Here is a 12,786-nt window from a genome sequence, read left to right on the forward strand (position 1 = left end):
CTAATTCTTCCGCGTCGCAACACTTGTTCTGTGCCCGTGCTGTCAGACCTATGTTTCGTGGTGCCATCTCCTGGAGAGGGAAACTGGATGCTGAATGTTTGTCCCGTATGAAGCCTCCATACCTTCGATAGCACGAAGGGAGAGCCCTCCTTCAGAATGCTTAGAAGGTCCTCCTCCTCCATTTTGTGTCACCCGCGTGAGCTGTCCAGAGACGGCATTAGATTCAAAAGGCAGCACCCCCAGTGGGGTGCGATCACCGCACGCGAAGTGGCTTATTTCCTCCCAATCAGGCCTAGCAAGGACATCAGGTACTCGGACGTGGAGCATCACGATCCAGTATTCAACGAGCGAAAGGCGCGCGAAGCAAACACTTCCATGCGTTCCGTTTGGCTCGAGGCACACGAGGCATTTGAGGCGGTTGCGAAGCTACCGTAGTTCTCTTCGACAAGTGTACATGCAAATATTCGGACAACAGTCACCAGAGCCTTGCACCTGTCTCACTTCTACTGCTGCACCGAATGTCCCATGCCTTTCTGGCAGGAAGGGCAGCGCCGTCTTGTTGCCGGACAGCATTCGGATCCAGCGAAAAGCACCGGGCTTCCTTGTGAGCTAATCATCCCAAAGCCTCACTTTGGATGTGCGATAGCAATGGCAGTGCCAGCCCTAGATGTATAAAGGGGCTTTGGAAGCCTGATGTGATTTCGATGCTTCGACCGCGTCGGTGGCCGCTGAGCTTCAGGCACCTCATCCCCGCATGACAGATTGGTGGCCCCTTGTGGGGCCCCCAAGAATGAGAATGCTGGGCTGCACATTCCCCGTTCTACGCTCGCCCTTCGAGTGAGATGAAGATTCCAGGGTAATCTCCAGGTGTATACGTCACTATTTTGTAGGCTGGCAGCTGCTGCGCAATGCCACCTTCCCCAGGAATTGCCCGTACACTAGAATTGAAACACGAGGGTGGAGACATGAGGGTAGGGTTTGCGTGCGAAGCGAACACGGAAGACAGGGAACGGTAAAGGCCTGCTTATGTTTTTCCGGGTAGGGTACACAGTAGCAGGGTTTCACATGCAGACCAACAGCCACTCCGGAGCAAGCTGGGCTCTGCACCCCCAAGTAGCTAGCTCAGCGTTGAATCTGAATATAAGCTGCTCGGACAGCGGAAACAATAACCTGGTTTTGTAAACGGGACACATACGTCCAGCAGTGTGGGCGCGCGCCTGATTGCTGCCGGGCAGGTTGGACACCTGCTGCCAATGCCGTCTCTGGTTGCTACTGTCATGGTGCCCGCTGGTATGAGAGGGCGTGTTTCAGAAGTAACGCTGCCGGCAGATCGCGAAGACGGGTGCTTGCGGTGTGACAGTGATCGGTTGTGCGAGCGCACGCTCAGCTGTGCGTGACGAACCCAGTTCTAGCCTCAGCCCCCTACTCAGTTCTTGGGCTTGGGATCTATATCATCGCGTTTCCCTCCAAGGATCTTGCGCCTTTGGATGCTCGCAAACAACTTACAGCATCAGGGTCTCAGATAGAGGTCCACAAAAAAGTCTCGAAAAGCAGTCACGCTAGCATTCAGCTGGCTGCTGACTTTCAGAAGTCGCCGTCAGGCAGAAACCCTCTGTCTTTCTTGTGTTTCTTAAGACCCGGTGTTCGACGCAAGAACATTCCTCCGAACTGCTGTTTCGCGGCCGTTTCCACCCTTGCGCGCTCTTTGATTAGGAAGCTTATCAGGTTTCATTAACGGCTTCTGGATTTCTCTGCAGACGCATAGTCCCCTATTCGCATCGTGTGAGAGATTGCTGCTTACGGCCGTTCCTCTGAACGGAGACGAAACCGTTTCCTTAGAAAGCCCAAGAAAGAAATTGATACCATTAAAGAAGACCGGGATCAGGAAATTTTCATGGTCCTCAGTGTTTCTGTGCGGGCTGCCTCTCCGGTATACTCCTCCTTAGCACGAAGGCAGCCTAGGCTGACTTATACAATCCGGCATAGCTTTTGCCCCGCAATTCCAGATTTTCCGGAATCCTGCATTCCGTGGGCTGACATGGACCACGCCGTGACAGAGTGTGCGGCTTAACGTCCCGAAAGAGTGGCTGCTAGCAGCTGTCTCTTATTTCTTCTCGTTAGGGAGGGTCCATGTTCAGCCCTATCACTAGCTCCCAACGCCATTCGGTACAGGGTGCGCAGGGGTCCGTTAGATGCAAGACTTGAAAAAGCGTCTACGAAAGGCAAAGCCGACGAGCAATTCGTGCCCTTCGAGGCATGCCCGTCGCTATACTAGTGCATTAGATGAGGGAGACACGCATTCTTCTAATCAGCGTTTGATCGCTTACACCTCACTGGTCCACGTGCAAGAGTAGACGTTTCCTGCCGCCAAAGCAGTGAGTTCATTAAGGGCATATCGCACTCCCGCGGACCACATTGATAATCTGTCCGTCACCTGTGTGCTTCAAGTGGCAAGTGGGTGCTGCGCCAGGCCAGCACCGGTGCGGCCAAAGTGAAAAGCCATTCAGGCATGCTCTCAACAGACCGGGCTTGCGAAGCCGTAAGACAGGAATTGTTTGTTGCTGTTAGGCTTCGGTCTACACAACACCGAGAGCGCGCGCGTGCTATGCAACATCAACAACTATCATACCGTCCTTGCCACGCTCACCACACCGCCGCCTGCTCCTTGCCCCCTCGGCTTGCGCGCGCACCAACTCCTCAGCATACTACGTGACAAAGTGGACGTCGATTACAACCTGGCTCGTCGCTTTCTACTGCTGACGGTGGGTCTCAAATGCAGTCCGCAAGCCCCAAGAGAATTGGTCGGAAGGACTTCCATTCACACACGGAACTTCTTTCCAGACGGGACACTTCAAGACAAGACCAGCGTCACAACGCCAGTGCAGGAGGAAGCGGCTTGTCTCCTGAGAGAAGGGCGAGCGCTGGCAGAGGGTGAAGAGTCCTCCGGATCAAAGACACTCACCTAGGTCGTGCGCGGATTTGACCAGAAACTGAAAGGCCCCTTTGCATGCACATGCAGACGGCCCAACTGGGCTACATCATTCTTGTTCAGCCAGTAAGTTGAGAGAATGTAGTAATGGCCTTCGAAGTGACAGAAAACAGAAAAGACGGACCATCTAGTTACCGTCGGTGCCTTGTATAATGACACTTGCTGTCCTTTAGCTACTCGCACGGCTGCTGCTATTCTCTCTTTCCCAATGAATCTCCGGTCAGCGAGGCGTTTGGGCACCACGGCGGTTCACTAGTTGATTTGACTCTTGATTTTACGTGTTTTGGATAACTGACTGCCTAGCTAACGGACCGGACCAGTATTGTGTACTGTCGGAGTTTTGCATCATGCTGAGGAGGGGAGTGGTCTGTGCGGCAAGCTGCCTACCGAGCAGTTGCTTACGGTCCTCCCCTCGCACGTCTTGCAGGTGTACGGCCAACCTTTCTCGCTGCAGGACTCAAGTTGATAAGGGATTCCAATTTATGAGAGCTTCCCGTTACCTCCCGGGTTCTCGTGAAGACACCAGTCGGCAGTGTCCATCTCTTCGGCTGCCGTCAACCCTCGCCAATCAGGAAGCGCGCTTTCGCAGCTTCTCGACGAACGCGCCGCCGACGAGAGATACAAAGTCCGCCACCGAACATGGACCCAGCAATAAACTGGCGGGAGGAAAGCATGGCTTCGGTGACGCGCCCTTCGCTCGCAAGCGGGACATGGATCTGAAGGCAGGGCCGTACAAGAGAGGCCGGATTTTCATCTCTCCCCGTGACGACCCGAAGGAGTTCATCCTGTCCTGTCTAGTTGTCTTTGTCATGCTGTATACCCTCTACCATCTCCCAAGAGGTACGCGCAAGTCTCCGCTCCTAGCCGTGGCCACAGCCAGCGTTGTGGTAGCTGGGTGGGTTACAGCGGGGATGGCTGCGGACCAAGGACTTTCTGACGTACGCGAGATCCTTACAGCTGAGACGTGCTCTAGATTTGTCACCTTCCGACTGTGCCTGCTCCTCTGGGAATTCTGTACAGCTCCGATAAAAGATCCCTTCCGTTGATGCTCCTAGCCGTTTATATGTGTACCTGTTTCTACAGGCGAATACCTTTGGGAAAGACGGAAACGTCTGATACGTGAGCGCTTGCTGAAGGAGTACGGTCTCACAGAGGCGGATCTTGACATCATCGAAGGCGAAGAAGCGCCCTTGTCTGATGAGGTTGTTCTCACCGGTCCGACAAGCAGCGCGGACCCGCAGCGATCGAACCAGATGTGAGGGGTCAGAAACCCTAAGTGATGTCGGCTGGATGCGTACACGCCCTCAGGATGCGTTCACGAGAACCAGTCATTCAGGCGGCGCGAATCTGTGTACGTCGACTATTTCTATGTCTTTTACGTTTCTTACTTGTTGTTGTCCACGGCAGAGTTGCGTCACTCAGGCTTTTTTGTCGCTCTTATTGAGGTCGATTGTCTGTTCTTTTTCTTTTCCGTGAAGCTTTCCAAATTTTGGTGGTCGTTTCGCCTTTTCGCGCGTGTTGACCGGGCGTCAGACTCAGTAGGATGGTACACTTTTTCAAGGGCAGCGGCGGTGGCTTAGTAGCCGCCGAGGGTGTAACATGACTCCGCATTGCCGCGATGCGACCGTCCTTTTTTTTGTAAGTTACTGGTAGGGTGTCGCCGTGTTTTAAAACTGAGCTTCCTTCGCAACACAATTAGCGTGGCGTTACAGCCGTTACCAGATCCCGGCATGTTCTGAAAGAGAAGGCGTAGCTGCGTTCGTCGAGACGCTTGTTCGACCCTTAATCTCTACCGTTGGAGTTTAGCTACATAGAAACTATCAGTGAGTACGAGTTTCCGTCTCCAGTCTCATCCTTAACAGACATCCTCGCTCGAAAATATTTGGGGGGCACGGGTATTGGACGGGTAATTCTAAGCCATAGCCAGAAGTTTAAGGAAACTGTGGCGCTCTCCTGCTTCAGAAGCCTGTGGAACATCTCGGCTAGGCCAGTGGAGCTTCTTACGCTGCGCAGCTGGCACCTGACACCGAGCTTTTGACAGGTGCCATTTGTGTAGATATTCGGCTCTAGGGCTGTAGAAAGAGGCTTCTCATACGGCAAGCTACAATCAAAGCACTACGACTGTGGCCCTTCACCTCTTCTACTGAGCTAGACATATATCCGCAGTCGAATCTGCACTAAGGATACCCTAGTATGCGCTGTGCAGTGCCGCTCCCGGGAAGGCGACTAGTGACAAGGGGGTCACGCCTGGTTATTCTAGTTCAACGGCGTTGGCGTCCGTGGTTATTTTTCTCGATTTGTGATTACAAGTCGGAACTGCGCTCCGTGACATTGATAGCGGAGCTACGATACTTCCTGCAAGATTTGCTAAGGTACGGAGAACCATGCGAAGCTTCGTGAGTTAAACCTGAAACGTTTTACTTGCTTTGCTCCCCAGGCACACCAACTGCATCGTTGAAGGATACTGGAGGCAGAACTGGCTAGGTCAGCGAGTTCACCATCTCAACACCACAGGAGTCGTGTATGGCTCCGTTCATTAAAATGCAGCTGTGAATTCCTCATCCGGCAGGTGCCCGGTCAAGAGAAAAAGGTTCCTTATCGGAGAACCCGACGCTTAGACCCGCTGACTGAGTGTGCTCACAAGAAAAACCCAACAACACCTTCAGTTCATAAGCGTTGACGACACACGAAAGACACCACATATGAAATCGGGAACTGCCGGGCACGAGCCTGGGACTCCCGTACAATGAACTAGACACGAGCCAAGTGCCGTCACCAAACAAGAGACGCAGTGGTGAGCCCTCTAGGCTACGGCCTCGGCGATGGTTTCACCCGGGGGTACAGTGAACTCATCCATGCTTCCAGAGGCCCGACATTCCATGATCTTCTTCTTCCACTCTCCGGCCTGCTCCTCAGACAGAGCCGGAGTGATGCCTTCTCCCCGAGCTTCCAATAGACGCCGTTCGGCGTACTCCGCCCAGCTGCCGTCATACACCGCCAAACAGTCGGGGTGGACTCCTGCCTAAGAGAGACGTTACAGTTACCACAGAGGAGAGAGGAAGAAATCTATGCTCATCAATCATACTTCCTTGCAAGACAGAGGCGATACCTTCCCGCGTGTCAGCCTTATCAAGATCAATCGCCTAGTGGATGTCCCTCCGGGCTATACTCATAGATGAGAAAGAGCTACGCTGACAGTCAGGCTCCCGTGCTGTAACTTCAGCAGAATTTTCAGGCCACCACCCGCGTACACTCAGCCCCTCTTCCCTCGCCGGTAAAAAAGACATTACCCTCAGTATCTGTAAAAACAAAAGACATCTGCGTAGTCAGCTTCACCGAGATCGTCGTTGAAAAACAGGCGAAAGGACTCTTGGCTAAAGAGCAAACAGAGTGACACATCCCCCTACCTCTTCGGCTGGGCACCCGAGAAAAACTAGACACAGCACCATTTGCTAGCAGTACTTCTTGACACGAGCTAGCTTTCGTGCATGCGAGCATCCGTACATTTTGCATACGCCATTTCGCTCTGATACAGCCACAACCACGACGCATGATAGCAAGGTACATAAAGGACGTATTCTTAGTCAGAAACTAAAACGCGATATAGTCCTGCCTCCATAAAGACAGCTAACAGAAAGTTCTCGTTCGCTATATCTGTCTCAGCGGTGATTTGTAAGTGCCCTCGGCAGACGCTGTTTGTCGTTTTTGAAGCGCTTCCGGCATCTTAACTTACTTGAACAAGAGCGACGTAAAGAATACAGGCAGTCATTCCACTTCCGCAGGTGAGGAAAATCTTCTTTTCGTCCTTTTTGCTGTCATCTCCAGAAGATGAACAGTTTCCAGCTCTTCTGAGCACTGGTTCCAACGCCTGCTTCAGTTCAGATCCCCTTTTGAGAGTATGGTAGGCAAATGGTGCGTCGGTTGATGTGGAAAAAGGAGACAAGTGATCTACAACTGTACCTCCCTTTGCCTTTGTGTATCTATGGATATTCACCACCTCGGTGAACGGTAGATTCATAGAAGTCGGAATGTGCCCCGAAGGAATACACGGTCTAGGCTCAGGCTGCTCTCCCTTGAAGCGCCCGGGTAACCGAGCATCTACTAGTAAAGGCACACCCGGGATAGCTGCAGCAGCTACGCGATCGGGTGACATGTCTTCGGTGTCCTCGACGTCTGGAGCGATCGGCTCTTTCTCATCATTTGCGGCCTTCGCTTTCTCTATCACCGATAAAATATTCTCGTACTCCACTACTCGGCTTGTATCTAACGAGACTCCAATCACGTTCTGCTTTTGCGCGTCGCGAGGCTCTTCACCGTGACGTGCCGGAGACTTGGACGCTCCGCTGTGAGAGCCACTATGAAATGATAATGCCCTCAATGCATCTGTGCATGCCTTGGCAGTGGCCTGGATCATCTTTCCTGCTTTTTCCCCTGGATACGATTTGCCGCGCTCACGTCCGAAACCACCATCGTTGCCCTCCTCCCCTTCTTTTGCTTTGTGAGAGTGTCCGGTGCTTTTCAGCTCTTCAGTAGACACACCGTCGGAAATTGGTCCACTCTCAATCGGATAGCCCTCAGCAATCCAGCGCTTGATCCCCCCGTCTAGGACGAAAGCGTTCTTACATCCGAACACTGTGAGCATAAAGTACACACGTGGAGCCGCGAAGAGGCCCACACCGTCGTACACCACGAAGATATCTCGCTTCGGGTCGACTTCTGCCGAGGCAACCTTTCCCGAGGTGTGTGATGGTGGGCGTCCTTCCTCTTTGTTTTCAGAGACTGCATGCATACGAGCTTTGTACTCGTGTGCTTTCCTCTCCAGGTAGAAAGCAAAATCTACAGAACTGGGCATCATATGCGGGTACGTCTGCTCTGTGTCGCTGCACTCCTCGATGTCGAAAAATACCGCGTGTGGTAGACGAGCGGACTCTCTATATTCTTTGAGTCCATCACGGCCTCCAAACATGGGCAGATGGGTCCATGACGCATCGAAAAGAAACACACGAGCCTGCCCGTTACTTCCTTCTCCATCATTTCCTCTCTCTTGCCCCGGCTTGTCACTCGCAGTTTCAGAGCTTGACGGCGCAAGCAACCTGACGACGGAATCAGAGAAATTTCTGTTACAGCTCGCTTCGGACCCCTGCGCACCACTCGATGGGCAGTGTGCTTGGCAGGCTGCGATCTCTTTCTTCTGTGATGGTGAGCCAAATCGCTGCAGAATTCCCGCTAGCTCCGCCGGGGTGATCACCGGGGGAACAAAATCAGACTTTTTTTCCGCCATCTGGAACTATGGCACAACAATGTTCTCGCAAGCAGAACCGAGAACGGAACTCGAAGAAAAAGATCCTGACACCACCGTTAAAGCGCGTCGACAACAAGTCGAGCCAGACTCAGACTAAAAGCAAGTCAATCAGTTTGTGATCTTCAAGCCAAAAAACAGATCCTTCAGGTGAAATCCACAAGTAGAGAAGCATTTGTTCTTCTTTGGCTGATCGCGGGAGGCCATTCACGTACTTAGTGAGCCGCCCCCTTCTGCTGTGGCTCCTATCAAAAACGCACCCCCTGGGCGCTCTACCAGCTACCCGCAGTCTGTCGCTAACAGGGAACGCGGAGGCGGCGCGGAGGAGGGTGTGTGGAAGAAGACAGAGTGACCAATACGTAAACAGACGGAGTTTCTAAAGCAAATCAAGTGATTATCTAGAATCCGCCCAAAGAAGAAGCATGCTACGAACAAGCCCATGTGTCCCGCGCTCTCCACAGGTCGGAAGTTGCCTTCAACTAGTGAATCGATTCTCCCGGGGACGCGGGGAAGAATTTCGTAGGCAAGACTCTTCCAGATGACATCACCTCGCTCTTCATGGAAAGCTACCGCCACGCACCTGTAACTGGAGTGGCAATTCCGTCACGCTGGCTTGCTCGGTCTAACTTCGCTTCCTTATGACTTTCTAAAGAACAATCATCGCTTCCTCTCAGAAATACACAACACGTCTTCCTCCACCTGACAGCCGGCAGGAACTGCAGTTGCTGCCTGGCTACTTATTACCCCTTACGCAGAAATGGGTCCGGATGCCAATCGAGTGGATGACTCAAGTTTCGTGCATAGAGCTAAGTCAGCTTCTTTGCCGGCCAGACTTTGGTGACTTGCTTCGATCACGTTCGGAAATGTTTTGGGAGACTAGTAGATGCCGAGGCTCGGTCGCCAGACGCAGGAAGGGGGGCAGGGCCTGCCGAGCTGCTACGAAGCGAGGCGGGAGGTAGTAGGTCTTCCCAGAGCACGGTTGGGTGGGCAGGGTCGCAGCGTCCATTGATGTAGGCCTTTACAGAGTAAGGTAGAGTAAATCTGGAGGAAAACTGAGACGAGAGGAAGCAAATGACACGAAAGTCATGAAGACTACGTACAGTGCATACTCTCCGGAGATGACAGGCATCTCGGGGTTGTTTCTCCCATGCGTTCCTCACCACCAGCCGTTCACGACTCGTTCCCTGCCGAGGCTGCCTTCAGGGAACTCATTGCTCGACTCTTTCGACAAATATAGCACCTCAGAGACGTTGAACTGCTTGAGCGGAGAAACCGCGTCTCTTCTGGACCTATGAAGAGTGAGTTTTCGATGAACAGTCGAGGAGGGAAGAGTAGACAACCGGACAGACATGCGTAGTCAATTGCCGGCGACTTCGCATCTGAGGGCATGCAGCTAGGAACCTCGAACTAGACTAGCTAATATCTATCAAGGCATTCATAGAATACCTTCTTCCCTTCTCATCATCATATAGACAGTGACCCTGTCTTCGTCCTTCTATGACAGTCTCCTAAGTCATTCTTTTCTCGAATAGGTCTCGTCTCTGCTTCCGTAATCTATATCGCTGTGGCTCCTTAACTCCCCGGTCTACGCTGTTTATGCTACTACCGCTATTTGACCTTCTCAGAGCGACAATCTGTTTTCTCTGGCTTGACTCTTCTCTCTCTCGTTACTTCCCTTACGCCGCTACAGACCAACGGGTGTTTTCTTCGCGTGTGCATCGCGCAGGGAGTCCGGACCGTTGTCTTCAATCATTGGCCACTTGACCACCCTAGAATTGCTTGTTCATTCGCAGCTGGAAATCTGGTTCTACTCCATGCATAAAAAAGGGATGTATATTCCATATGAAACACCGCTGGAGGTTCCAGCGCTTCATCCATACCTACAGACATGATACCCTCACAGACAGTCTTTTCCTGGCGGGCAAGATACTCAGTCCTTCATACACCTTTTCCTAGTTCGACAATGGTTCCTTGGATCTCTTGAAATTAGCTCAGCTGTGCCGAGAAGCTCCCGCTTTCTCGTCTTTCTTCTTTGCTTGTCTCCTTCTCTTTTCGCCCTCGCCTCCCGGCGTGTTTGGTGTACTTTCTTCTACCTTGTCTTCCTGGCACCGATAATAGGGAGATTCCCATTCTCCTTTTCTCCCAAGGTATCTTCAGGAAAGTACAGATGCCTGTGAGGATAGAAGACCTTGACTGTGCATGCACCTGAAGAGGTCAGCCGAGACTCCCTTTGGTATCAAGTCAGGTGGAAAGATGGAGTCTATTTGTCAACGCTCCATTTCATGCCTCTATTTCTTTGCATTCTTTTAGTTCACAGCAGTACTCGACTCACTTAAAGGACCCCCAACATCTCTATCATTCTTCTTCTCTGCAGTCAATCTTCTGTCCACCTCTTTCCTGTCGACCTAATCACCTCACAGAGCCAAACAGCACATACGCACACGCCGTCATCATAGTAGAAAGTCCAGTTGTTCTTCTTCTTCCTCCCCCCCCCCCTTCTGCTTTTGCTCTCACTTGCTTCTTCTCTTTGTTCCACTACATGATCACCAAGGAGAAACTACACTCCTACTAGCCATTATTCTTCTTCTTTCCCTTTCTTGAAATCTATAATACATCATGCCCCCTTGTCCTCTCTTTCTCTCTTTACAAGGTCAGAAGTCTACGGCGCACACCGAAGGTCTGTATGACTATGTATACCTGTCTATATGTAGGAATGTATACATGTAAGGTCTCTTTATCTGTCAGGCGATACATGAGAGTCTTTCAAGGGGCTTGAGACAGCCCAACAGATAGGACATGATCACTCTTCTATTGGAGAGGCTTCTTCTTGTTGTTTTTCTTTCTTTTGCTTCTCCTTTGATCTTCCTTACTCCCTCTGCATTCACACTTGACCTTCGACATGCCCGCCATTCTCCCTCCAACGCTTCCTCCTCCTCCTCCTCTTTCCTCTTGTTCCATAGATACACACCTCTTTCTCTTGTGGTAGGAAATCTCCTTAAGGACCAGCAAAGCTTGACCCAACTTTCCTTATTCTTTTCACCCTTCTGTTTCACGAAGCAGCAGCATGTAGTTGAGAGAAGATCTGGAGAGAAGCTTCTCTTCTTCTTCTTTCTTGCCTTCTCGAGATCGAGAGATGTTGCCCTTCTACTTCGCACAAAGATCTTCACTTTAGGCAAGTATTCTATCAGCATGGTATTGCATTCCTCTCCCTCTCTAAAGGCCAAGGCGCCTGTAGAGCTACGGCTACTACCCCGTCGATCTCCTCGCCTGATGTCGTTGGAAATAAGCGAGAGCTCACACTCCACCGGAGAATCTCTCCAGAAAGAGAAGAACAAGAAGAATGATGTGATTAAGAGAGAGATGAATAAGGTGAAGAAGGAAAATGGAGAGAAAGAGGGGCACACGATTCTAACGGTTGAAGTCAGTAAGGAGCTCGAGAAGTTTCGAAATGAGAACCTGCGGCCACTCAACAATCATAAGAAGATGAAGACAAATAGAAGCTCAAAACAAGATGGTGATGGCAAGAGAGTCAACACGACGACGTCGCATGCTCCTCATGGTGTATATACACCTGACGAGATGAGAGTGAAGAAGGAGAGAATGGGGCTTAATGGAGAAGAAAAAGAAGATGAGGGAAACTCTCATACACATCGTTACTCAAATTTGCTCTGTGATACTTCCACGACTTCTGCTATCTCTCTCGAGAAAAGAAAAGATTCTTCTCCCCATACAGACGAGACTCCTGTAGAAGAAAAGGCATTGCAGTGTAAAGGAGAGATAAGCGTCTTCTCTTCCTCAGTAGAGCTACATCGGTCACATACAGTTGATAGAGAATCTCCCAGCCCATCACCGAAAGAAGAAGAAGGAGAGAAGAACGAGAAAGAAAACAGTACAGGGTTCATCTGTCTCTCTTCTTCTCACTCGACGAAGACCGAGAGCAGCCTCTCCACGACAGAGACCCCCCCTCAGAAAAACGCCCTTCCTTCTTCTTCTTCTCTTTCGCCTGTCCTATCTCCACGTAGATTCTTTCTCTCTGGAAGTGGTTCGAAGCGAAGTCACCAGACACAAATAGAAAGGCTGGAAGTAAGTGGCCCTAAGAGCATGAAGAGAACAAGAATGAGAGCAACTACAAGAAGCTCGACACCTTCTTATACCCATGGTGAGGAGGAAAAGATGTCTGTAGGGGGTGAAGAAGATCAAGCAAGAGGAAAAGCAAAAGAAGGAGGAGAAGAAGGAAAAGGAGAACAAGAAGAAGAAGAGAAAGAAGACCATAGAGAGAACGATATTGAAGACCTCGCATGGAAAGGTATGCAAGCAGGGAGTGAAGAGAAAAAAAAGAAGAAGAAAGACAAGAAGATCGATGCCGGTGACGCTCATGACGCTAAATCTTCTTCAAGGATTCCTTCTGAGTTGCCTCCTCATTTTCACGAGATATGGGAAGCTATCAAAGACATGCGAGCTAAGGTTCGTTAGAAGCCGTCTATCTATCTATCTATCT

At 51.1% G+C, this 12,786-nt stretch overlaps 4 protein-coding genes across 4 annotated transcripts in view; 2 read left to right on the forward strand and 2 right to left on the reverse strand.

The window, feature by feature from the left end:
- Positions 1–2,271: 2,271 nt before the first annotated feature.
- On the reverse strand, positions 2,272–2,934 carry CSUI_005366 (uncharacterized protein; the record flags this gene model as incomplete). The annotated part of the gene is made up of 1 exon (XM_068065542.1): positions 2,272–2,934. A coding segment is annotated over one exon (183 nt), but the record flags the coding sequence as incomplete, so codon positions are not given.
- A 117-nt stretch (positions 2,935–3,051) lies between these two features.
- On the forward strand, positions 3,052–4,600 carry CSUI_005367 (uncharacterized protein). The gene is made up of 2 exons (XM_068065543.1): positions 3,052–3,829; positions 4,073–4,600. The coding sequence occupies exons 1-2, from the start codon at positions 3,337–3,339 to the stop codon at positions 4,246–4,248; spliced, it is 669 nt and encodes a 222-aa protein (XP_067922479.1). The 5' UTR covers positions 3,052–3,336; the 3' UTR covers positions 4,249–4,600.
- Positions 4,601–5,412: 812 nt separating this feature from the next.
- CSUI_005368 (3-mercaptopyruvate sulfurtransferase) lies at positions 5,413–9,526 on the reverse strand. Its single transcript, XM_068065544.1, has 2 exons — positions 6,723–9,526; positions 5,413–6,011 (listed from the first exon to the last, which is right to left on the reverse strand). Exons 1-2 carry the CDS (start codon positions 8,268–8,270, stop codon positions 5,793–5,795), a joined length of 1,767 nt encoding a protein of 588 aa, XP_067922480.1. The 5' UTR covers positions 8,271–9,526; the 3' UTR covers positions 5,413–5,792.
- Positions 9,527–9,796: 270 nt separating this feature from the next.
- Positions 9,797–12,786, forward strand: part of CSUI_005369 (endonuclease iii family 1 protein) — a 10,006-nt gene continuing 7,016 nt past the window's right edge. Inside the window, exon 1 of the mRNA XM_068065545.1 lies at positions 9,797–12,752. Within this exon, the coding sequence (XP_067922481.1) occupies positions 11,085–12,752 (1,668 nt within the window). The 5' untranslated portion in view covers positions 9,797–11,084. The remainder of the gene's footprint in view (positions 12,753–12,786) is intronic.

This window comes from Cystoisospora suis, assembly GCF_002600585.1.
Source record: "Cystoisospora suis strain Wien I chromosome Unknown contig_2602, whole genome shotgun sequence".
Taxonomy (NCBI): domain Eukaryota; phylum Apicomplexa; class Conoidasida; order Eucoccidiorida; family Sarcocystidae; genus Cystoisospora; species Cystoisospora suis.